The sequence below is a fragment of the Oncorhynchus nerka genome, linkage group LG24, assembly GCF_034236695.1.
Source record: "Oncorhynchus nerka isolate Pitt River linkage group LG24, Oner_Uvic_2.0, whole genome shotgun sequence".
Taxonomy (NCBI): Eukaryota; Metazoa; Chordata; class Actinopteri; order Salmoniformes; family Salmonidae; genus Oncorhynchus; species Oncorhynchus nerka.
This window is the reverse complement of record NC_088419.1, coordinates 84,176,278-84,202,722: the sequence shown is the minus strand read 5'-3', so window position 1 is coordinate 84,202,722 and position 26,445 is coordinate 84,176,278. Positions and strand designations below refer to the sequence as shown.

At 45.7% G+C, this 26,445-nt stretch overlaps 1 protein-coding gene across 2 annotated transcripts in view; it reads left to right on the top strand.

Moving 5' to 3' along the window:
* LOC115123456 (low-density lipoprotein receptor-related protein 8-like) overlaps positions 1-26,445 on the top strand; it is a 421,425-nt gene that overhangs the window by 380,464 nt on the left and 14,516 nt on the right. For both annotated transcript variants that reach the window (XM_065009221.1, XM_065009220.1), the window contains exons 14-16: positions 46-187; positions 8,671-8,823; positions 11,873-12,187. In XM_065009221.1, the coding sequence (XP_064865293.1) occupies positions 46-187; positions 8,671-8,823; positions 11,873-12,187 (610 nt within the window). The remainder of the gene's footprint in view (positions 1-45; positions 188-8,670; positions 8,824-11,872; positions 12,188-26,445) is intronic.

The following is a 26,445-nucleotide window of genomic DNA, read 5'->3' as shown; positions in this document are numbered from 1 at the left end:
TGTGTTGTGGGTTGAGGACTGAACCATCCCCATGTCTCCCTGCAGGACCGTGTGTACTGGACAGACCTGGAGGATGAGGCTATCTACAGCGCTAACAGGCTAACAGGACACGATGTGTCTACGCTAGCAGAACACCTCAATAACCCTCTAGATGTTGTGGTGTTCCACGAACTACGCCAACCCAAAGGTGAGAGACAGATATGTACATGTACACACATACATGCTCATACACACAGTATTTATTTTCTAGTGTTTTTTTAATAGACCACAGGAACACTACCTGTATGTTATTTTTCCTGAGAGAAATGGGTCAAGTGTCAATATTAATGTGTGTGTCTGTCTGCGACACTGGAAAATACACTATATATGCAAAAGCATGTGTTCACCCCTTCAAATTAGTGGATTCGGCTATTTCAGTCACACCTGTTGCTGACAGGTGTATAAAATTAAGCACACAGACATGCAATCTACATAGACAAACACTGGCAGTAAAATGGCCTTACTGAAGATCTCAGTGACTTTCAACCGTCATTGGATGCCACCTTTCCAAGTCAGTTTGTCGTAGCTCGTTTGTCCTCGGTTGCAGCATTCGCTACTGAGTTCCAAACTGCCTCTGGAAGCAATGTCAGCATAAGAACTGTTTGTCGGGAACTTCATTAAATGGGTTTCCATGGCCGAGCAGCCGCACACAAGCCTAAGATCACCATGCTCAATGCCAAGCATCGGCTGGAGTGGTATAAAGCTCACCGCCATTGGACTCTGGAGCAGTGGAAACATGTTCTCTGGAGTGATAAATTATGCTTCACCATCTGGCAGCCTGATGGACAAATCTGGGTTTGGCGGATGCAAGGAGAACTCTACCTGCCTCAAATGCTGTAAAGTTTGGTGGAGGAGGAGGTGCTTCTACACCTGCATTGCTTGCTGTTTGGGGTTTTAGGCTGGGTTTCTGTACAGCACTTTGAGATATCAGCTGATGTACGAAGGGCTATATAAATACATTTGATTTGATTTGATTTGATTTGATAATGGTCTGGGGCTGTTTTTCATGGTTCGGTCTAAGCTCCTTAGTTCCAGTGAAGGGAAATCTTAACACTACAGCATACAATGACATTCTAGATGATTCTGTGCTTCCAACTTTGTGGCAACAGTTTGGAGAAGGCCCTTTCCTGTTTCAGCATGACAATGCCCCATGCGCAAAGCAAAGTCCATACAGAAATGGCTTTTCGATTTTGGTGTGGAATAACTTGAACACCTGTGGGATGAATTGGAAAGCTGACTGCGGACCAGGCCTAAATGTCCAACATCAGTGCCCGACCTCACTAATGCTCTTGTGGCTGAATGGAACCAAGTCCCCACAGCAATGTTCCAACATCTAGTGGAAAGCCTTCCCAGAAGAGTGGAGGTTGTTATATCAGCAAAGGGGGGGACCAACTCCATATTAATGTCCATGATTTTGTAATGAGATGTTAGGCCAGCAGGTGTCCACATACTTTTAGTCATGCAACAGCCCCAAAACATCACTGCTCTAGAGGAGATCTGCATGGAGGAATGGGCCAAAACACCAGCAACAGTGTGTGAAAACCTTGTGAAGACTTACAGAAAACATTTGACCTCTGTCATTGCCAACAAAGGGTATATAACAAAGTATTGAGATAAACTTTTGTTATTGACCAAATACTTATTTTCCACCATAATTTGCAAATAAATTCATTAAAAATCCTACAATGTGATTTTCTGGATTTTGTTTTTCATTTTGTCTGTCATAGTTGAAGTGTACCTATGATGAAAAATAAAGGCCTCTCTCATCTTTTTAAGTGGGAGAACTTGCACAATTGGTGGCTGACTAAATATTATTTATAATATTAATATATTTTGCCCCACTGTATAAATTAACTAGTGCTGTAGAGTTAGACTGTGTCCCAAATGGCGCCCCGTTCCCTATGTATTTGTCCTGGTCAAAAGTAGTGCACTATATAGGGAATAGGTTGTCTTTTCAGACACAACCTTGGTTTCTCAAGCATCTCTAAAGTGAAATATTCATCATAGTGCTACTTCTGCAGGTTTCATTACCCTATTCTCTCTGTCTTGCTTTGGCACTCTCCCTCTCTGTCAGCCTCTCTAGCTGTCTCTCTGTCAGTCTCTCCCTCTCTGTCAGCCTCTCTAGCTGTCTCTCTGTCAGTCTCTCCCTCTCTGTCAGCCTCTCTAGCTGTCTCTCTGTCAGTCTCTCCCTCTCTGTCAGCCTCTCTAGCTGTCTCTCTGTCAGTCTCTCCCTCTCTGTCAGCCTCTCTAGCTGTCTCTCTGTCAGTCTCTCCCTCTCTGTCAGCCTCTCGAGCTGTCTCTCTGTCAGTCTCTCCCTCTCTGTCAGCCTCTCTAGCTGTCTCTCTGTCAGTCTCTCCCTCTCTGTCAGCCTCTCTAGCTGTCTCTCTGTCAGTCTCTCCATCTCTGTCAGCCTCTCTAGCTGTCTCTCTGTCAGCCTCTCTAGCTGTCTCTCTGTCAGTCTCTCCCTCTCTGTCAGCCTCTCTAGCTGTCTCTCTGTCAGTCTCTCCCTCTCTGTCAGCCTCTCTAGCTATCTCTCTCAGCCTCTCTAGATGTCTCTCTGTCAGTCTCTCTAGATGCCTCTCTGTCAGTCTCTCTAGCTGTCTCTCTGTCAGCCTCTCTAGATGTCTCTCTGTCAGTCTTTCCCTCTCTGTCAGCCTCTCTAGATGTCTCTCTGTCAGTCTCTCCCTCTCTGTCAGCCTCTCTAGATGTCTCTCTAGCTGTCTCTCTGTCAGCCTCTCTAGATGTCTCTCTGTCAGCCTCTCCCTCTCTGTCAGCCTCTCTAGATGTCTCTCTGTCAGCCTCTCCCTCTCTGTCAGTCTCTCCAGATGTCTCTCTGTCAGCCTCTCTAGATGTCTCTCTGTCAGCCTCTCTAGATGTCTCTCTGTCAGTCTCTCCCTCTCTGTCAGTCTCTCTAGATGTCTCTCTGTCAGCCTCTCTAGCTGTCTCTCTGTCAGCCTCTCTAGCTGTCTCTCTGTCAGCCTCTCTAGATGTCTCTCTGACAGTCTCTCCCTCTCTGTCAGTCTCTCTAGATGCCTCTCTGTCAGTCTCTCTAGCTGTCTCTCTGTCAGCCTCTCTAGATGTCTCTCTGTCAGTCTTTCCCTCTCTGTCAGTCTCTCCCTCTCTATCAGTCTCTCCCTCTCTGTCAGTCTCTCTAGCTGCCTCTCTGTCAGTCTCTCCCTCTCTGTCAGTCTCTCTAGATGTCTCTCTGTCAGTCTCTCTAGCTGTCTCTCTGTCAGCCTCTCTAGATGTCTCTATGTCAGCCTCTCCCTCTCTGTCAGCCTCTCTAGATGTCTCTCTGTCAGCCTCTCTCTCTCTCTGTCAGTCTCTCCCTCTCTGTCAGTCTCTCTAGATGTCTCTCTGTCAGTCTCTCTAGCTGTCTCTCTGTCAGCCTCTCTATATGTCTCTCTGTCAGTCTCTCCCTTTCTGTCAGTCTCTCTAGATGCCTCTCTGTCAGTCTCTCTAGCTGTCTCTCTGTCAGCCTCTCTAGATGTCTCTCTGTCAGTCTTTCCCTCTCTGTCAGCCTCTCTAGATGTCTCTCTGTCAGTCTCTCCCTCTCTGTCAGTCTCTCTAGATGTCTCTCTGTCAGTCTCTCTAGCTGTCTCTCTGTCAGCCTCTCTAGATGTCTCTCTGTCAGCCTCTCCCTCTCTGTCAGTCTCTCCCTCTCTGGCGGTCTCTCTAGCTGTCTCTCTGTCAGTCTCTCTAGATGTCTCTCTGTCAGTCTCTCTAGCTGTCTCTCTGTCAGCCTCTCTAGCTGTCTCTCTGTCAGCCTCTCTAGATGTCTCTCTGTCAGCCTCTCTAGATGTCTCTCTGTCAGCCTCTCTAGATGTCTCTCTGTCAGCCTCTCTAGATGTCTCTCTGTCAGCCTCTCTAGCTGTCTCTCTGTCAGCCTCTCTAGCTGTCTCTCTGTCAGCCTCTCTAGATGTCTCTCTGTCAGCCTCTCTAGCTGTCTCTCTGTCAGCCTCTCTAGCTGTCTCTCTGTCAGCCTCTCTAGCTGTCTCTCTGTCAGCCTCTCTAGCTCTCTCTCTGTCAGCCTCTCTAGCTGTCTCTCTGTCAGCCTCTCTAGCTGTCTCTCTGTCAGCCTCTCTAGATGTCTCTCTGTCAGCCTCTCTAGCTGTCTCTCTGTCAGTCTCTCTAGCTGTCTCTCTGTTAGCCTCTCCCTCTCTCAGTCTCTCTTGCTGTCTCTCTGTCAGCCTCTCCCTCTCTATCAGTCTCTCTAGCTGTCTCTCTGTCAGTCTCTCCCTCTCTGTCAGTCTCTCTAGCTGTCTCTCTGTCAGCCTTGCCCTCTCTGTCAGTCTCTCTAGCTGTCTCTCTGTCAGCCTCTCCCACTCTATCAGTCTCCCCCTCTCTGTCAGTCTCTCTAGCTGTCTCTCTGTCAGCCTCTCCCTCTCTATCAGTCTCCCCCTCTCTGTCAGTCTCTCTAGATGTCTCTCTGTCAGTCTCTCTAGCTGTCTCTCTGTCAGCCTCTCCCTCTCTGTCAGTCTCTCTCGCTGTCGCTCTTTCTCAATGCTCTGTATTTCTATCTCTCCTATGTCTCTCTGTCTCTCTCTCTCTCTCAATTCAATTCAATTCAATTCAATTCAAGGGCTTTATTGGCATGGGAAACATGTGTTAACATTGCCAAAGCAAGTGAGGTAGACAACATACAAAGTGAATATATAAAGTGAAAAACAACAAAAATTAACAGTAAACATTACACATACAGAAGTTTCAAAACAGTAAAGACATTACAAATGTCATATTATATATATATATACAATGTACAAATAGTTAAAGGACACAAGATAAAATAAATAAGCATAAATATGGGTTGTATTTACAATGGTGTTTGTTCTTCACTGGTTGCCCTTTTCTCGTGGCAACAGGTCACAAATCTTGCTGCTGTGATGGCAGACTGTGGAATTTCACCCAAAAGATATGGGAGTTTTTCAAAATTGGATTTGTTTTCGAATTCTTTGTGGATCTGTGTAATCTGGGGGAAATATGTCTCTCTAATATGGTCATACATTGGGCAGGAGGTTAGGAAGTGCAGCTCAGTTTCCACCTCATTTTGTGGGCAGTGAGCACATAGCCTGTCTTCTCTTGAGAGCCATGTCTGCCTACGGCGGCCTTTCTCAATAGCAAGGCTATGCTCACTGAGTCTGTACATAGTCAAAACTTTCCTTAATTTTGGGTCAGTCACAGTGGTCAGGTATTCTGCCGCTGTGTACTCTCTGTGTAGGGCCAAATAGCATTCTAGTTTGCTCTGTTTTTTTGTTAATTCTTTCCAATGTGTTAAGTAATGATCTTTTTGTTTTCTCATGATTTGGTTGGGTCTAATTGTGCTGTTGTCCTGGGGCTCTGTAGGGTGTGTTTGTGTTTGTGAACAGAGCCCCAGGACCAGCTTGCTTAGGGGACTCTTCTCCAGGTTCATCTCTCTGTAGGTGATGGCTTTGTTATGGAAGGTTTGTGAATCACTTCCTTTTAGGTGGTTGTAGAATTTAACGGCTCTTTTCTGGATTTGGATAATTAGTGGGTATCGGCCTAATTCTGCTCTGCATGCATTATTTGGTGTTTTACGTTGTACACGGAGGATATTTTTGCAGAATTCTGCGTGCAGAGTCTCAATTTGGTGTTTGTCCCATTTTGTGAAGTCTTGGTTGGTGAGCGGACCCCAGACCTCACAACCATAAAGGGCAATGGGCTCTATGACTGATTCAAGTATTTTTAGCCAAATCCTAATTGGTATGTTGAAATTTATGTTTCTTTTGATGGCATAGAATGCCCTTCTTGCCTTGTCTCTCAGATCGTTCACAGCTTTGTGGAAGTTACCTGTGGCGCTGATGTTTAGGCCAAGGTATGTATAGTTTTTTGTGTGCTCTAGGGCAACAGTGTCTAGATGGAATTTGTATTTGTGGTCCTGGTGATTGGACCTTTTTTGGAACACCATTATTTTGGTCTTACTGAGATTTACTGTCAGGGCCCAGGTCTGACAGAATCTGTGCAGAAGATCTAGGTGCTGCTGTAGGCCCTTTTTGCCTTGTCTCTCAGATCGTTCACAGCTATGTGGAAGTTACCTGTGGCGCTGATGTTTAGGCCAAGGTATGTATAGTTTTTTGTGTGCTCTAGGGCAACAATGTCTAGATGGAATTTGTATTTGTAGTCCTGGCGACTGGACCTTTTTTGGAACACCATTATTTTGGTCTTACTGAGATTTACTGTCAGGGCCCAGGTCTGACAGAATCTGTGCAGAAGATCTAGGTGCTGCTGTAGGCCCTCCTTGGTTGGTGACAGAAGCACCAGATCATCAGCAAACAGCAGACATTTGACTTCGGATTCTAGCAGGGGGAGGCCGGGTGCTGCAGACTTTTCTAGTGCCCGCGCCAATTCGTTGATATATATGTTGAAGAGCGTGGGGCTTAAGCTGCATCCCTGTCTAACCCCACGACCCTGTGTGAAGAAATGTGTGTGTTTTTTGCCAATTTTAACCGCACACTTGTTGTTTGTGTACATGGATTTTATAATATCGTATGTTTTACCCCCAACACCACTTTCCATCAGTTTGTATAGCAGACCCTCATGCCAGATTGAGTTGAAGGCTTTTTTGAAATCAACAAATGATGAGAAGACTTTGTCTTTGTTTTGGTTTGTTTGGTTGTCAATTAGGGTGTGCAGGGTGAATACATGGTCTGTTGTACGGTAATTTGGTAAAAAGCCAATTTGACATTTGCTCAGTACATTGTTTTCATTGAGGAAATGTACGAGTCTGCTGTTAATAATAATGCAGAGGATTTTCCCAAGGTTACTGTTGACACATATTCCACGGTAGTTATTGGGGTCAAATTTGTCTCCACTTTTGTGGATTGGGGTGATCAGTCCTTGGTTCCAAATATTGGGGAAGATGCCAGAGCTAAGTATGATGTTAAAGAGTTTTAGTATAGCCAATTGGAATTTGTTGTCTGTATATTTGATCATTTCATTGAGGATACCATCGACACCACATGCCTTTTTGGGTTGAAGGGTTTTTATTTTGTCCTGTAACTCATTCAATGTAATTGGAGAATCCAGTGGGTTCTGGTAGTCTTTAATAGTTGATTCTAAGATCTGTATTTGATCATGTATATGTTTTTGCTCTTTGTTCTTTGTTATAGAACCAAAAAGATTGGAGAAGTGGTTTACCCATACATCTCCATTTTGGATAGATAATTCTTCGTGTTGTTGTTTGTTTAGTGTTTTCCAATTTTCCCAGAAGTGGTTAGAGTCTATGGATTCTTCAATTGCATTGAGCTGATTTCTGACATGCTGTTCCTTCTTTTTCCGTAGTGTATGTCTGTATTGTTTTAGTGATTCACCATAGTGAAGGCGTAGACTCAGGTTTTCCGGGTCTCTATGTTTTTGGTTGGACAGGTTTCTCAATTTCTTTCTTAGATTTTTGCATTCTTCATCAAACCATTTGTCATTGTTGTTCATTTTCTTCGGTTTTCTATTTGAGATTTTTAGATTTGATAGGGAAGCTGAGAGGTCAAATATACTGTTAAGATTTTCTACTGCCAAGTTTACACCTTCACTATTACAGTGGAACGTTTTACCCAGGAAATTGTCTAAAAGGGATTGAATTTGTTGTTGCCTAATTGTTTTTTGGTAGGTTTCCAAACTGCATTCCTTCCATCTATAGCATTTCTTAATGTTACTCAGTTCCTTTGGCTTTGATGCCTCATGATTGATTATTGCTCTGTTTAAGTAGACTGTGATTTTGCTGTGGTCTGATAGGGGTGTCAGTGGGCTGACTGTGAACGCTCTGAGAGATTCTGGGTTGAGGTCAGTGATAAAGTAGTCTACAGTACTACTGCCAAGAGATCTCTGTCTCTCTGTGTCTATCTCTCTCTCTGTCTCTCTCTCTCTCGCTCTCTGTCTCTCTCTCTCGTGTAAGAAGAACTATTTTCATAACACATAACAAAAGATCATTCACCTACAGATCGGGTTTGATTTTAAATGGTTCTATTTCCATATCCTGTTCTAAGATCACATCCTGTTCTAAAATCACATCCTGTTCTAAGATCACATCCTGTTCTAAGGCTTTTTTAAATCTACACATTTCAGGAAGACTTTTCTTTGCTTTCCTTCTCAGCTTTTCTTTTTGTCATATTTTCTTTGTCAGTGTGAGCTGAACTTTGAAGCTGAGTTTCTGTGGTAGTGGTACGTCTATCTCCAGAAGAACTGAGGGAAGAGGAGTATTGCAACATCTCTGCAGTGTTTGCAACATCCTCTTGTATAACAGCACATATCCCATTCCTTAGTATCGGCCTCCTCCCCCCCATCTCCTCTGCAGAGTTGGGGACATAAAAGCTGTTTCTCTAGTTCCTGGAAGCACAGTTAGGAGAACAGGAGGCATTTTAAAGTCAGTTTTAGACCTAGCGAGGTGTGTGCAGCCTTTTATGGTTGGAAGGAGGGAAGGGAGATGTTCTGTTATGTACCTTAGCACTGCTAGCTTTTGGACGTAATATTTAATCTTATTTTAGGAAACATAGAGAGACTTTCCAACCATGTCTTTGTACAGGAACAATAATATTTAGTCAATGAGTATTATGAATACATGTTGAGTGCCTGACAGTCGTATTACTGTGTGATATGTCTCTGTTGTCTCTTCCTGTCTAGCTCCAGACAGCTGTAACATGGGCAGTCTACCTAACGGGGGCTGTGAGTACCTGTGTCTTAAAGCCCCCCAGATCACTGACCACTCCCCCAAGTACACCTGTGCCTGCCCGGACGGCATGGAGCTGGGACCAGGCATGAGACGATGTGCCAGAGGTAAACTGTTTAAAACGTGTTACACCCTTTCCCTTCCCCACTGTGCCATATGTAAACTGTTTAAAACGTGTTACACCCTTTCCCTTCCCCACTGTGCCGTAGGTAAACTGTTTAAAATGTGTTACACCCTTTCCCTTCCCCACTGTGCCGTAGGTAAACTGTTTAAAACGTGTTACACCCTTTCCCTTCCCCACTGTGCCGTAGGTAAACTGTTTAAAACGTGTTACACCCTTTCCCTTCCCCACTGTGCCATAGGTAAACTGTTTAAAACGTGTTACACCCTTTCCCTTCCCCACTGTGCCATAGGTAAACTGTTTAAAACGTGTTACACCCTTTCCCTTCCCCACTGTGCCGTAGGTAAACTGTTTAAAACGTGTTACACACTTTCCCTTCCCCACTGTGCCATAGGTAAACTGTTTAAAACGTGTTACACCCTTTCCCTTCCCCACTGTGCCATAGGTAAACTGTTTAAAACGTGTTACACCCTTTCCCTTCCCCACTGTGCCGTAGGTAAACTGTTTAAAACGTGTTACACCCTTTCCCTTCCCCACTGTGCCGTAGGTAAACTGTTTAAAACGTGTTACACCCTTTCCCTTCCCCACTGTGCCATAGGTAAACTGTTTAAAACGTGTTACACCCTTTCCCTTCCCCACTGTGCCGTAGGTAAACTGTTTAAAACGTGTTACACCCTTTCCCTTCCCCACTGTGCCGTAGGTAAACTGTTTAAAACGTGTTACACCCTTTCCCTTCCCCACTGTGCCGTAGGTAAACTGTTTAAATGTGTTACACCCTTTCCCTTCCCCACTGTTCCATAGGTAAACTGTTTAAAACGTGTTACACCCTTTCCCTTCCCCACTGTGCCGTAGGTAAACAGTTTAAAACGTGTTACACCCTTTCCCTTCCCCACTGTGCCATAGGTAAACTGTTTAAAACGTGTTACACCCTTTCCCTTCCCCACTGTGCCGTAGGTAAACTGTTTAAAACGTGTTACACCCTTTCCCTTCCCCACTGTGCCATAGGTAAACTGTTTAAAACGTGTTACACCCTTTCCCTTCCCCACTGTGCCGTAGGTAAACTGTTTAAAACGTGTTACACCCTTTCCCTTCCCCACTGTGCCGTAGGTAAACTGTTTAAAACGTGTTACACCCTTTCCCTTCCCCACTGTGCCGTAGGTAAACTGTTTAAATGTGTTACACCCTTTCCTTCCCCACTGTTCCATAGGTAAACTGTTTAAAACGTGTTACACCCTTTCCCTTCCCCACTGTGCCATAGGTAAACTGTTTAAAACGTGTTACACCCTTTCCCTTCCCCACTGTGCCGTAGGTAAACTGTTTAAAACGTGTTACACCCTTTCCCTTCCCCACTGTGCCGTAGGTAAACTGTTTAAAACGTGTTACACCCTTTCCCTTCCCCACTGTGCCATAGGTAAACTGTTTAAAACGTGTTACACCCTTTCCCTTCCCCACTGTGCCGTAGGTAAACTGTTTAAAACGTGTTACACCCTTTCCCTTCCCCACTGTGCCGTAGGTAAACTGTTTAAAACGTGTTACACCCTTTCCCTTCCCCACTGTGCCGTAGGTAAACTGTTTAAATGTGTTACACCCTTTCCCTTCCCCACTGTTCCATAGGTAAACTGTTTAAAACGTGTTACACCCTTTCCCTTCCCCACTGTGCCGTAGGTAAACTGTTTAAAACGTGTTACACCCTTTCCCTTCCCCACTGTGCCGTAGGTAAACTGTTTAAAACGTGTTACACCCTTTCCCTTCCCCACTGTGCCATAGGTAAACTGTTTAAAACGTGTTACACCCTTTCCCTTCCCCACTGTGCCGTAGGTAAACTGTTTAAAACGTGTTACACCCTTTCCCTTCCCCACTGTGCCGTAGGTAAACTGTTTAAAACGTGTTACACCCTTTCCCTTCCCCACTGTGCCGTAGGTAAACTGTTTAAATGTGTTACACCCTTTCCCTTCCCCACTGTTCCATAGGTAAACTGTTTAAAACGTGTTACACCCTTTCCCTTCCCCACTGTGCCGTAGGTAAACAGTTTAAAACGTGTTACACCCTTTCCCTTCCCCACTGTGCCGTAGATAAACTGTTTAAAACGTGTTACACCCTTTCCCTTCCCCACTGTGCCGTAGGTAAACTGTTTAAAACGTGTTACACCCTTTCCCTTCCCCACTGTGCCGTAGGTAAACTGTTTAAAACGTGTTACACCCTTTCCCTTCCCCACTGTGCCGTAGGTAAACTGTTTAAAACGTGTTACACCCTTTCCCTTCCCCACTGTGCCATAGGTAAACTGTTTAAAACGTGTTACACCCTTTCCCTTCCCCACTGTTCCGTAGGTAAACTGTTTAAAACGTGTTACACCCTTTCCCTTCCCCACTGTGCCGTAGATAAACTGTTTAAAACGTTACACTCTTTCCCATTTGACTCCTCTCCCACACGATAACAGATCCATTTCAATGTTCCACTTGCCAATTAATCTCATTCTCAATTAGCCCTTCCCCACTGTCAATCTGAGCCCTATAATGACCTCCATTATCTCTCTGGCTGATCCATTCCTGTCCTGTCCTCCCTTGGGAACGCTCTGTGTCTATTGTATGGCTGTTCCATTCTTGTCCTCTCCTCTCTCTGGAGACTCTGTGTCTGGAGGTACACAGGTGGGTTGTCGCAGTGCTGTCCCCAGAAAGAGAGAGGGATGAGGGATGAACACAGGCCACCAGGCAGCCTGCCTGCACTGCAGATCCTCTGTACCAGAAAGGGGAGGGTGTACACACTCTCACTCACTCAGAATAAATAGAAACTGAAAAACTTCAAACGGATGTATTCCCTCTGTCTGTGCTCTACAAGCATGTTATGGCTTTAAGTGCAGAGAAGGCAGTTTTGAGTAGTTCAGTTTTGAGTAGTTCAGACCCACTTCTGTTGATGTCTGTCCATGTAAACTATGGAGCGCTCGCTGTCTGTTTACAAGGAAAGACTTGTCTGTGCTGTCGTTGATCTGCCAGCCTGATAACTCTAGTATCTCTGTTTGATCTCTTCTCTCCTTGCAGTCAAACCCAAGACAACCACATCAGCTCCGACCACAGCCACCAGCACTACCACTAAAACTCCTACCACAACCACCACCTCAGCAACCATAACTACCAATCCAACCACAGGTGCTACTAAAACCACCTCCACCACTACAGAACCGACCACAGCCACACGGTCGACCGCAGTTCCTTCGACGTCCTCCCCTCCTCCTCCCCCCAGAACAACAGCTTCGTGGAGGACCCCTCCCTCCACCTCGGGCCCCCGCTCCACTTCCACACCCCCTCTACTGCCCAACAACATCCAGAGAGAGAACGCTAACCTCTCCCACCACTGTAAGTGGCTTTCAGACTGTGTGTATCAAAATGTGTCTTGTACAATGTACCTTAGTGCTGAGGTACACACTCTCCCATTACATATTCCTCCTTCCCACTCCCCCCTCTCTACCTGTGACAGACAGTGTGAGGTTGTAATGACAGACAGTGTGAGTGTGTAATGACAGACTGTGTGAGTGTGTAATGACAGACAGTGTGAGTGTGTAAAGACAGACAGATTGTAATGACAGACAGTGTGAGTGTGGAATGACAGACAGTGTGTATTATGTAATGACAGACTGTGTGAGTGTGTAATGACAGACAGCGTGAGTGTGTGATGACAGACAGTGTGAGTTTGTAATGACAGACAGTGTGTAATGACAGACAGCGTGTATTATGTAATGACAGACAGTGGGTAATGACAGACAGTGTGAGTGTGTAATGACAGACTGTGTGAGTTTGTAATGACAGACAGTGGGTAATGACAGACAGTGTGAGTGTGTAATGACAGACAGTGTGAGTGTGTAATGACAGACAGTGGGTAATGACAGACAGTGTGTAATGACAGACAGTGTGAGTGTGTAATGACAGACTGTGTGAGTGTGTAATGACAGACAGTGTGAGTTTGTAATGACAGAGAGTGGGTAATGACAGACAGTGTGTAATGACAGACAGTGTGAGTGTGTAATGACAGACTGTGTGAGTGTGTAATGACAGACAGTGTGTAGTGACAGACAGTGTGTAATGACAGATTGTGAGTGTGTAATGACAGACAGTGTGAGTGTGTAATGACAGACAGTTTGTAATGACAGACAGTGTGAGTGTGGAATGACAGACAGTGTGTAATGACAGACAGTGTGTATTATGTAATGACAGACTGTGTGAGTGTGTAATGACAGACAGCGTGAGTGTGTGATGACAGACAGTGTGAGTGTGTGATGACAGACAGTGTGAGTTTGTAATGACAGACAGTGTGTAATGACAGACTGTGTGAGTGTGTAATGACAGACAGTGTGAGTGTGTAATGACAGACAGTGTGAGTGTGTAATGACAGACAGTGTGAGTTTGTAATGACAGACGGTGTGAGTTTGTAATGACAGACAGTGTGTAATGACAGACAGTGTGTAGTGACAGACAGTGTGTATTATGTAATGACAGACCGTGTGTAATGACAGACAGTGTGTAATGACAGACAGTGTGTATTATGTAATGACAGCCAGTGTGAGTTTGTAATGACAGACAGTGTGTAGTGTGTAATGACAGACAGTGTGTAATGACAGACAGTGTGTATTATGTAATTTACATTTACATTTAAGTCATTTAATGACAGACAGTGTGAGTTTGTAATGACAGACAGTGTGTAATGACAGACAGTGTGTAGTGACAGACAGTGTGTAATGACAGACAGCGTGTAATGACAGACAGTGTGTAATGACAGACAGTGTGAGTTTGTAATGACAGACAGTGTGTAGTGACAGACAGTGTGTAGTGACAGACAGTTTGTAATGACAGACAGTGTGTAATGACAGACAGTGTGTAATGACAGACAGTGTGTAATGACAGACAGTGTGTAGTGTGCAATGACAGACAGTGTGTATTATGTAATGACAGCCAGTGTGAGTTTGTAATGACAGACAGTGTGTAGTGTGTAATGACAGACAGCGTGTAATGACAGACAGTGTGTAGTGACAGACAGTGTGTAGTGACAGACAGTTTGTAATGACAGACAGTGTGTAATGACAGACGTGTGAGTTTGTAATGACAGACAGTTTGTAATGACAGACAGTGTGTAGTGACAGACAGTTTGTAATGACAGACAGTGTGTAATGACAGACGGTGTGAGTTTGTAATGACAGACAGTGTGTAATGACAGACCGTGTGTAGTGACAGACCGTTTGTAATGACAGACAGTGTGAAATGACAGACAGTGTGTAATGACAGACAGTGTGTATTATGTAATGACAGACAGTGTGAGTTTGTAATGACAGACAGTGTGTAATGACAGACAGTGTGTAGTGTGTAATGACAGACAGTGTGAGTTTGTAATGACAGACAGTGTGTAATGACAGACAGTGTGTAGTGTGTAATGACAGACAGTGTGTATTGTGTAATGACAGACAGTGTGTAGTGACAGACAGTGTGAGTTTGTAATGACAGACAGTGTGTAATGACAGACAGTGTGTATTATGTAATGACAGACAGTGTGAGTTTGTAATGACAGACAGTGTGTAGTGTGTAATGACATACAGTGTGTATTGTGTAATGACAGACAGTGTGTAGTGACAGACAGTGTGAGTTTGTAATGACAGACAGTGTGTAGTGACAGACAGTGTGTAGTGACAGACAGTGTGTAGTGACAGACAGTTTGTAATGACAGACAGTGTGTAATGACAGACAGTGTGTAGTGACAGACAGTGTGTAATGACAGACAATGTGTAATGACAGACAGTGTGTAATGACACACAGTGTGTAATGACAGACAGTGTGAGTTTGTAATGAAAGACAGTGGGAGTGTGTGATGACAGACAGTGTGTAGTGTGTAATGACAGACAGTGTGTAGTGTGTAATGACAGACAGTGTGTAGTGACAGACAGTGTGAGTTTGTAATGACAGACAGTGTGTAGTGACAGACAGTTTGTAATGACAGACAGCGTGTAATGACAGACAGTGTGTAGTGACAGACAGTGTGAGTTTGTAATGACAGACAGTGTGTAGTGACAGACAGTTTGTAATGACAGACAGTGTGTAATGACAGAAGGTGTGAGTTTGTAATGACAGACAGTGTGTAATGACACACAGTGTGTAATGACACACAGTGTGTAGTGTGTAATGACAGACAGTGTGAGTTTGTAATGAAAGACAGTGGGAGTGTGTGATGACAGACAGTGTGTAGTGTGTAATGACAGACAGTGTGTAGTGTGTAATGACAGACAGTGTGCAATGACAGACAGTGTGTAATGACAGACAGCGTGTAATGACAGACAGCGTGTAGTGACAGACAGTGTGTAGTGTGTAATGACAGACAGTGTGTAGTGTGTAATGACAGACAGTGTGTAGTGACAGACAGTGTGTAATGACAGACTGTGAGTGTGTAATGACAGACAGTGTGAGTGTGTAATGACAGACTGTGAGTTTGTAATGACAGACAGTGTGAGTGTGTAATGACAGACAGTGTGTAGTGACAGACAGTGTGTATTATGTAATGACAGACAGTGTGAGTTTGTAATGACAGACAGTGTGAGTGTGTAATGACAGACTGTGTGTAGTGTGTAATGACAGACTGTGAGTTTGTAATGACAGACAGTGTGAGTTTGTAATGACAGACAGTGTGTAATGACAGACAGTGTGTATTATGTAATGACAGACAGTGTGAGTTTGTAATGACAGACAGTGTGTAGTGACAGACAGTGTGTAGTGACAGACAGTGTGTGATGACAGACAGTGTGTATTATGTAGTGACAGACAGTGTGTAGTGACAGACAGTGTGTAATGACAGACAGTGTGAGTTTGTAATGACAGACAGTGTGTAATGACAGACAGTGTGTGATGACAGACAGTGTGTATTATGTAATGACAGACAGTGTGAGTTTGTAATGACAGACAGTGTGTAATGACAGACAGTGTGTAATGACAGACAGTGTGAGTTTGTAATGACAGACAGTGTGTAGTGTGTAATGACAGACAGTGTGTAATGACAGAAAGTGTGAGTTTGTAATGACAGACAGTGGGTAATGACAGACAGTGTGTAATGACAGACTGTGTGAGTGTGTAATGACAGACAGTGTGAGTGTGTAATGACAGACAGTGTGAGTGTGTAATGACAGACAGTGTGAGTTTGTAATGACAGACAGTGTGTAATGACAGACAGTGTGTAGTGACAGACAGTGTGTATTATGTAATGACAGACATTGTGTAATGACAGACAGTGTGTAATGACAGACTGTGTGAGTGTGTAATGACAGACAGTGTGAGTGTGTAATGACAGACAGTGTGAGTGTGTAATGACAGACAGTGTGAGTTTGTAATGACAGACAGTGTGTAATGACAGACATTGTGTAGTGACAGACAGTGTGTATTATGTAATGACAGACAGTGTGTAATGACAGACAGTGTGAGTTTGTAATGACAGACAGTGTGAGTTTGTAATGACAGACAGTGTGAGTTTGTAATGACAGACAGTGTGTAATGACAGACAGTGTGTAGTGACAGACAGTGTGTATTATGTAATGACAGACATTGTGTAATGACAGACAGTGTGTATTATGTAATGACAGACAGTGTGAGTTTGTAATGACAGACAGTGTGTAGTGTGTAATGACAGACAGTGTGTAATGACAGACAGTGTGTCTTATGTAATGACTGACAGTGTGAGTTTGTAATGACAGACAGTGTGTAATGACAGACAGTGTGTAGTGTGTAATGACAGACAGTGTGTATTGTGTAATGACAGACAGCGTGTAATGACAGACAGTGTGTAGTGACAGACAGTGTGAGTTTGTAATGACAGACAGTGTGTAGTGACAGACAGTTTGTAATGACAGACAGTGTGTAATGACAGACAGTGTGTAGTGACAGACAGCGTGTAATGACAGACAGTGTGTAATGACAGACAGTGTGTAGTGTGCAATGACAGACAGTGTGAGTTTGTAATGACAGACAGTGTGTAGTGACAGACAGTTTGTAATGACAGACCGTGTGTAATGACAGACAGTGTGTAATGACAGACAGTGTGTAGTGTGTAATGACAGACAGTGTGTATTATGTAATGACAGACAGCGTGTAATGACAGACAGTGTGTAGTGACAGACAGTTTGTAGTGACAGACCATTTGTAATGACAGACAGTGTGTAATGACAGACGTGTGAGTTTGTAATGACAGACAGTGTGTAATGACAGACCGTGTGTAGTGACAGACATTGTGTAATGACATACAGTGTGTAATGACAGACAGTGTGTAATGACAGACAGTGTGTATTATGTAATGACAGACAGTGTGTAATGACAGACAGTGTGTCGTGTGTAATGACAGACAGTGTGAGTTTGTAATGACAGACAGTGTGTAGTGTGTAATGACAGACAGTGTGTATTGTGTAATGACAGACAGTGTGTAGTGACAGACAGTGTGAGTTTGTAATGACAGACAGTGTGTAATGACAGACAGTGTGTATTATGTAATGACAGACAGTGTGAGTTTGTAATGACAGACAGTGTGTAGTGTGTAATGACAGACAGTGTGTATTATGTAATGACAGACAGTGTGAGTTTGTAATGACAGACAGTGTGTAATGACAGACAGTGTGTAGTGTGTAATGACAGACAGTGTTTATTGTGTAATGACAGACAGTGTGTAGTGACAGACAGTGTGAGTTTGTAATGACAGACAGTGTGTAGTGACAGACAGTGTGTAGTGACAGACGGTTTGTAATGACAGACAGTGTGTAATGACAGACAGTGTGTAGTGACAGACAGTGTGTAATGACAGACAGTGTGTAATGACAGACAGTGTGTAATGACACACAGTGTGTAATGACAGACAGTGTGAGTTTGTAATGAAAGACAGTGGGAGTGTGTGATGACAGACAGTGTGTAGTGTGTAATGACAGACAGTGTGTAGTGTGTAATGACAGACAGTGTGCAATGACAGACAGTGTGTAGTGTGTAATGACAGACAGTGTGAGTTTGTAATTACAGACAGTGTGTAGTGACAGACAGTGTGTAGTGACAGACAGTTTGTAATGACAGACAGTGTGTAATGACAGAAGGTGTGAGTTTGTAATGACAGACAGTGTGTAATGACAGACAGTGTGTAATGCCAGACAGTGTGTAGTGTGTAATGACAGACAGCGTGTAATGACAGACAGTGTGTAATGACAGACAGTGTGTAGTGTGTAATGACAGACAGTGTGTAAAGACAGACAGTGTGAGTTTGTGATGACAGACAGTGTGCAGTGTGTAATGACAGACAGTGTGTAATGACAGACAGTGTGTAATGCCAGACAGTGTGTAGTGTGTAATGCCAGACAGTGTGTAGTGTGTGATGACAGACAGTGTGTAGTGTGTAATGACAGACAGTGTGTAGTGTGTGATGACAGACAGTGTGTAGTGTGTAATGACAGACAGTGTGAGTGTGTAATGACAGACTAGGCCACTCTCCTCAGTGTACGAAAGTACACTGTCTCTCTCTCTCTCTCTGTCTCTCTCTCTCTCTCTCTCTCTCTCTCTCTCTCTCTCTCTCTCTCTCTGTGTCTCTCTGCCTCTCTCTCTGTCATAAATAATAATTACATTTAAAGTGTTTATTTTAAATGATTGAGTTGTGTTTCCAAGGCCATCTGTTTTCGGAACAGAAAAGACAGTTGTGATGATATTTGTAACAATATAAAATGTTTATGCTGGAAGCTTTTTCAGATCTGTGTGCTTGACAGACAAAGAATAGCAGCAGAATAGATAAACCACTGTACTCACACACCCTGGATGAAGACACTCACAGTTATATATATATATATAGTTATCACAGTTATACACAGCACCCAGTACTCTCCCATATAGCCCAGGTGATGATAAAGCACCCAGTACTCTCCCATATAGCCCAGGTGATGATAAAGCACCCAGTACTCTCCCATATAGCCCAGGTGATAGAGCACCCAGTACTCTCCCATATAGCCCAGGTGATGGTAAAGCACCCATTAATCTGCCATATAGCCCAGGTGATGGTAAAGCACCCATTACTCTCCCATATAGCCCAGGTGATGATAAAGCACCCAGTACTCTACCATATAGCCCAGGTGATGGTAAAGCCCCCATTAATCTGCCATATAGCCCAGGTGATAGAGCACCCAGTACTCTACCATATAGCCCAGGTGATAGAGCACCCAGTACTCTACCATATAGCCCAGGTGATGGTAAAGCACCCATTAATCTGCCATATAGCCCAGGTGATGGTAAAGCACCCAGTACTCTCCCATATAGCCCAGGTGATGATAGAGCACCCAGTACTCTACCATATAGCCCAGGTGATAGAGCACCCAGTACTCTCCCATATAGCCCAGGTGATAGAGCACCCAGTACTCGACCATATAGCCCAGGTGATAGAGCACCCAGTACTCTACCATATAGCCCAGGTGATAGAGCACCCAGTACTCTCCCATATAGCCCAGGTGATAGAGCACCCAGTACTCTACCATATAGCCCAGGTGATAGAGCACCCAGTACTCTACCATATAGCACAGGTGATAGAGCACCCAGTACTCTCCCATATAGCCCAGGTGATAGAGCACCCAGTACTCTACCATATAGCCCAGGTGATGATAAAGCACCCATTACTCTCCCATATAGCCCAGGTGATGATAAAGCACCCAGTACTCTCCCATATAGCCCAGGTGATAGAGCACCCAGTACTCTACCATATAGCCCAGGTGATAGAGCACCCAGTACTCTACCATATAGCCCAGGTGATGATAAAGCACCCAGTACTCTACCATATAGCCCAGGTGATAGAGCACCCAATACTCTACCATATAGCCCAGGTGATAATAAAGCACCCATTAATCTGCCATATAGCCCAGGTGATGATAAAGCACCCAGTACTCTCCCATATAGCCCAGGTGATGATAAAGCACCCAGTACTCTCCCATATAGCCCAGGTGATGATAAAGCACCCAGTACTCTCCCATATAGCCCAGGTGATAGAGCACCCAATACTCTACCATATAGCCCAGGTGATAATAAAGCACCCATTAATCTGCCATATAGCCCAGGTGATGATAAAGCACCCAGTACTCTCCCATATAGCCCAGGTGATGATAAAGCACCCAGTACTCTCCCATATAGCCCAGGTGATGATAAAGCACCCAGTACTCTCCCATATAGCCCAGGTGATAGAGCACCCAGTACTCTCCCATATAGCCCAGGTGATGGTAAAGCACCCATTAATCTGCCATATAGCCCAGGTGATGGTAAAGCACCCATTACTCTCCCATATAGCCCAGGTGATGATAAAGCACCCAGTACTCTACCATATAGCCCAGGTGATGGTAAAGCCCCCATTAATCTGCCATATAGCCCAGGTGATAGAGCACCCAGTACTCTACCATATAGCCCAGGTGATAGAGCACCCAGTACTCTACCATATAGCCCAGGTGATGGTAAAGCACCCATTAATCTGCCATATAGCCCAGGTGATGGTAAAGCACCCAGTACTCTCCCATATAGCCCAGGTGATGATAGAGCACCCAGTACTCTACCATATAGCCCAGGTGATAGAGCACCCAGTACTCTCCCATATAGCCCAGGTGATAGAGCACCCAGTACTCTACCATATAGCCCAGGTGATAGAGCACCCAGTACTCTACCATATAGCCCAGGTGATGGTAAAGCACCCATTAATCTGCCATATAGCCCAGGTGATGGTAAAGCACCCAGTACTCTCCCATATAGCCCAGGTGATGGTAAAGCACCCAGTACTCTCCCATGTAGCCCAGGTGATGATAAAGCACCCAGTACTCTCCCATATAGCCCAGGTGATGGTAAAGCACCCATTACTCTCCCATATAGCCCAGGTGATGATAAAGCACCCAGTACTCTCCCATATAGCCCAGGTGATGATAAAGCACCCAGTACCCTCCCATATAGCTCAGGTGATGATAAAGCACCCAGTACTCTCCCATATAGCCCAGGTGATAGAGCACCCAGTACTCTACCATATAGCCCAGGTAATAGAGCACCCAGTACTCTACCATATAGCCCAGGTGATGGTAAAGCACCCATTAATCTGCCATATAGCCCAGGTGATGGTAAAGCACCCAGTACTCTCCCATATAGCCCAGGTGATGATAGAGCACCCAGTACTCTACCATATAGCCCAGGTGATAGAGCACCCAGTACTCTCCCATATAGCCCAGGTGATAGAGCACCCAGTACTCTACCATATAGCCCAGGTGATAGAGCACCCAGTACTCTACCATATAGCCCAGGTGATAGAGCACCCAGTACTCTACCATATAGCCCAGGTGATGGTAAAGCACCCAGTACTCTCCCATATAGCCCAGGTGATGGTAAAGCACCCAGTACTCTCCCATATAGCCCAGGTGATGGTAAAGCACCCATTAATCTGCCATATAGCCCAGGTGATGGTAAAGCACCCAGTACTCTCCCATATAGCCCAGGTGATGGTAAAGCACCCATTACTCTCCCATATAGCCCAGGCGATAGAGCACCCAGTACTCTCCCATATAGCCCAGGTGATGGTAAAGCACCCATTACTCTCCAATATAGCCCAGGTGATGGTAAAGCACCCAGTACTCTCCCATATAGCACCCACCGGCTGTGTGTGTTATTCCGAGATGGGGAACAATGCACATCGGTGGGTTTTCCAACATCAGCTGTTACACGTGTTGCATTACACTTTGCACGGCAGAGCGGAAAAAGAGCAGGCACTGCAACTTAAAGATGAAAGCAAACAGTGGATAGTGGGATAGCTCACACACACACACACACACACACACACACACAGAAACTAAACCTGCAGGTTGAGGTTCAGAGACAGTCAGAATGGATCAAGTGAATGTTCTGTGCACAACAGTAAAACCCCTCCCTTATAATCGTACCCCATAATGAAATGCACTCCCTCTTCAGCCCTTTCAGTTCTCCTCATTCCACAGTTCCTACCTCCAGTGCCTCAGGGCCAGTTCTTTCATAACATGTTTAATAAGATTTGATTAATCCCCTTTTGGAGTCTTAGTGCCTATTGGACGTCAGTCATGCTTTGTGACCATTACAGTTAATCCACTTTCGCTGAGTAAGACACTACTGTATCAGGCTCACTCACCAGATGAGTGTCCAAATCAAATCAAATTCTATTTGTCACATGCTTGGTAAACAACAGGTGTAGACTAACAGTGAAATGCTTACTGACGGGCCCTTTCCAACAATACGGAGACAAGCATAGAAACAATTATGTGAAAAATAATAGTGTGTGTGTCTGTGTGTGTGGGCGTGTGTGTGTGTGATAGACTTTGGTCATTGATGATCTGATCTTGTGGAGGCTAACAGAATGCTACTATTGTGATATGCTCTGTTTATTTCCAAGGCTAGGTTCCAGTATATCGGGATAATTACAGTGTTGCTATTGGCCTAACAACCCTAATGGGGAGATGAGGCTGGATTTATCCTGGTGAAAGGCTGAGCACAACATAAATCTGGGTTGGAGGTGAATGGGAGATGGGGGAGGAAGGGGGAGACGAGACAGCGGAACAAGGAACCATTAGACAAGACACAGGAGAGAGGGAGGGCACGGCCTCCGGCAGAGAGAATGGCAGGAGGAAGGAGGGCACGGTCTCCAGCAGAGAGAATGGCAGGAGGAAGGAGGGCACGGCCTCCAGCAGAGAGAATCGCAGGAGGAAGGAGGGCACGGTCTCCAGCAGAAAGAATGGCAGGAGGAAGGAGGGCACGGCCTCCACAGAGAGAATGGCAGGAGGAAGGAGGGCACGGCCTCTAGTAGAGAGAATGGCAGGAGGAAGGAGGGCACGGACTCTAGCAGAGAGAGTGGCAGGGGGAAGGAGGGCATGGCCTCCAGCAGAGAGAATGGCAGGAGGAAGGAGGGCACGGCCTCTAGTAGAGAGAATGGCAGGAGGAAGGAGGGCACGGACGCTAGCAGAGAGAATGGCAGGAGGAAGGAGGGCACGGACTCTAGCAGAGAGAATGGCAGGAGGAAGGAGGGCACGGACTCTAGCAGAGAGAATGGCAGGACGAAGGAGGGTACGGCCTCTAGCAGAGAGAATGGCAGGAACAAGGAGGGTACGGACTCTAGTAGAGAGAATGGCAGGAAGAAGGAGGGTACGGCCTCTAGCAGAGAGAATGGCAGGAAGAAGGAGGCATGGCCTCTAGTAGAGAGAATGGCAGGAAGAAGGAGGGCACGCCTCTAGTAGAGAGAATGGCAGGAAGAAAGAGGGTACGGCCTCTAGCAGAGAGAATGGCAGGAAGAAGGAGGGTACGGCCTCTAGTAGAGAGAATGGCAGGAGGAAGGAGGGCACGGCCTCTAGTAGAGAGAATGGCAGGAAGAAGGAGGGTACGGCCTCTAGTAGAGAGAATGGCAGGAAGAAGGAGGGTACGGCCTCTAGTAGAGAGAATGGCAGGAAGAAGGAGGGTACGGCCTCTAGTAGAGAGAATGGCAGGAGGAAGGAGGGCACGGCCTCTAGTAGAGAGAATGGCAGGAAGAAGGAGGGTACGGCCTCTAGCAGAGAGAATGGCAGGAAGAAGGAGGGTACGGCCTCTAGTAGAGAGAATGGCAGGAAGAAGGAGGCATGGCCTCTAGTAGAGAGAATTGCAGGAAGAAGGAGGGCACGGCCTCTAGTAGAGAGAATGGCAGGAAGAAGGAGGGTACGGCCTCTAGCAGAGAGAATGGCAGGAAGAAGGAGGGCACGGCCTCTAGTAGAGAGAATGGCAGGAAGAAGGAGGGTACGGCCTCTAGTAGAGAGAATGGCAGGAAGAAGGAGGGTACGGCCTCTAGTAGAGAGAATGGCAGGAAGAAGGAGGGTACGGCCTCTAGTAGAGAGAATGGCAGGAAGAAGGAGGGTACGGCCTCTAGTAGAGAGAATGGCAGGAAGAAGGAGGGTACGGACTCTAGTAGAGAGAATGGCAGGAGGAAGGAGGGCACGGACTCTAGTAGAGAGAATGGCAGGAGGAAGGAGGCATGGCCTCTAGTAGAGAGAATGGCAGGAAGAAGGAGGCATGGCCTCTAGTAGAGAGAATGGCAGGAAGAAGGAGCGTACGGCCTCTAGCAGAGAGAATGGCAGGAAGAAGGAGGCATGGCCTCTAGTAGAGATTTTATTTATTTTTATTTTTATGACACACTCAAGAACCTCCAGACGCTAACCAGCTAACTAGCTACAAGCTAGTTAGTCATTGTTAGTTTAAAAAAAAAACACAAAAAAAAAAACCTGGATAACACTCGCCAGCCCAGCCCCCCTGCCCATCCACCACCGCTGCCCCCTGGACACTGATCTCTTGGCTACATAGCTGACGCACGCTGGACTGTCCATTAATCACGGTACTCCTTTCTGCTTGTTTGTCTTACCTGTCGGCCCCGTTGCCTAGTCAACGCCATTTTACCTGCTGTTTGTTGTGCTAGCGGATTAGCCTCGCCTACTGTTTTTAGCTAGCTTTCCAAATTCAACACCTGTGATTACTGTATGCCTCGCTGTATGTCTCTCTCAGATGTCAATATGCCTTGTATACTGTTGTTCAGGTTAGTTATAATTGTTTTAGTTCACAATGGAGCCCCTAGACCCACTCTGCATACCCCTGTTACCTCCTTTGTCCCACCTCCCACACATGCGGTGACCTCACCCATTACAACCAGCATGTCCAGAGATACAACCTGTCTCATCATCACCCAGTGCCTGGGCTTACCTCCGCTGTACCCGCACCCCACCATACCCCTGTCTGTGCATTATGCCCTGAATATATTCTACCATGCCCAGAAACCTGCTCCTCTTATCCTCTGCCCCCAACGCTCTAGGCGACCAGTTTTGATAGCCTTTAGCCGCACCCTCATACTACTCCTTCTCTGTTCCGCGGGTGATGTGGAGGTAAACCCAGGCCCTGCATGTCCCCAGGTACCCTCATTTGTTGACTTCTGTGATCGAAAAAGACTTGGTTTTATGCATGTCAACATCAGAAGCCTCCTCCCTAAGTTTGTTTTACTCACTGCTTTAGCACACTCTGCTAACCCTGATGTCCTTGCCGTGTCTGAATCCTGGCTCAGGAAGGCCACCAAAATTCAGAGATTTCCATACCCAACTATAACATCTTCCGTCAAGATAGAACTACCAAAGGGGGCGGAGTTGCAGTCTACTGCAGAGATAGCCTGCAAAGTAACGTCATACTTTCCAGGTCCATACCCAAACAGTTCGAACTACTAATTTTGAAAATTACCCTCTCCAGAAATAAGTCTCTCACTGTTGCCGCCTGCTACCGGCCACCCTCAGCTCCCAGCTGTGCCCTGGACACCATTTGTGAATTGATCGCCCCCATCTAGCTTCAGAGTTTGTTCTGTTAGGTGACCTAAACTGGGATATGCTTAACACCCCGGCAGTCCTACAATGTAAGCTAGATGCCCTCAATCTCACTCAAATCATCAAGGATCCCACCAGGTACAACCCTAACTCTGTAAACAAGGGCACCTCATAGACGTCATCCTGACCAACTGGCCCTCCAAATACACCTCCGCTGTCTTCAACCAGGATCTCAGCGATCACTGCCTCATTGCCTGTATCCGCCACGGAGCCGCAGTCAAACGACCACCCCTCATCACTGTCAAACGCTCCCTAAAACACTTCTGTGAGCAGGCCTTTCTAATCGACCTGGCCCGGGTATCCTGGAAGGACATTGACCTCATCCCGTCAGTTGAGGATGCCTGGTCATTCTTTAAAAGTAACTTCCTCACCATTTTAGATAAGCATGCTCCGTTCAAAAAATGCAGAACCAAGAACAGATACAGCCCTTGGTTCACTCCAGACCTGACTGCCCTCGACCAGCACAAAAACATCCTGTGGCGGACTGCAATAGCATCGAATAGCCCCGTGATATGCAACTGTTCAGGGAAGTCAGGAACCAATACACGCAGTCAGTCAGGAAAGCTAAGGCCAGCTTCTTCAGGCAGAAGTTTGCATCCTGTAGCTCCAACTCCAAAAAGTTCTGGGACACTGTGAAGTCCATGGAGAACAAGAGTACCTCCTCCCAGCTGCCCACTGCACTGAGGCTAGGTAACACGGTCTCCACCGATAAATCCACGATTATCGAAAGCTTCAATAAGCACTTCTCAACGGCTGGCCATGCCTTCCGCCTGGCTACTCCAACCTCGGCCAACAGCTCCGCCCCGCAGCTCCTCGCCCAAGCCTCTCCAGGTTCTCCTTTACCCAAATCCAGATAGCAGATGTTCTGAAAGAGCTGCAAAACCTAGACCCGTACAAATCAGCTGGGCTTGACAATCTGGACCCTCTATTTCTGAAACTATCTGCCGCCATTGTCGCAACCCCTATTACCAGCCTGTTCAACCTCTCTTTCATATCGTCTGAGATCCCCAAGGATTGAAAGCTGCTGCAGTCATCCCCTCTTCAAAGGGGGAGACACCCTGGACCCAAACTGCTATAGACCTATATCCATCCTGCCCTGCCTATCTAAGGTCTTCGAAAGCCAAGTCAACAAACAGGTCACTGACCATCTCGAATCCCACCGTACCTTCTCCGCTGTGCAATCTGGTTTCGAGCCGGTCACGGGTGCAC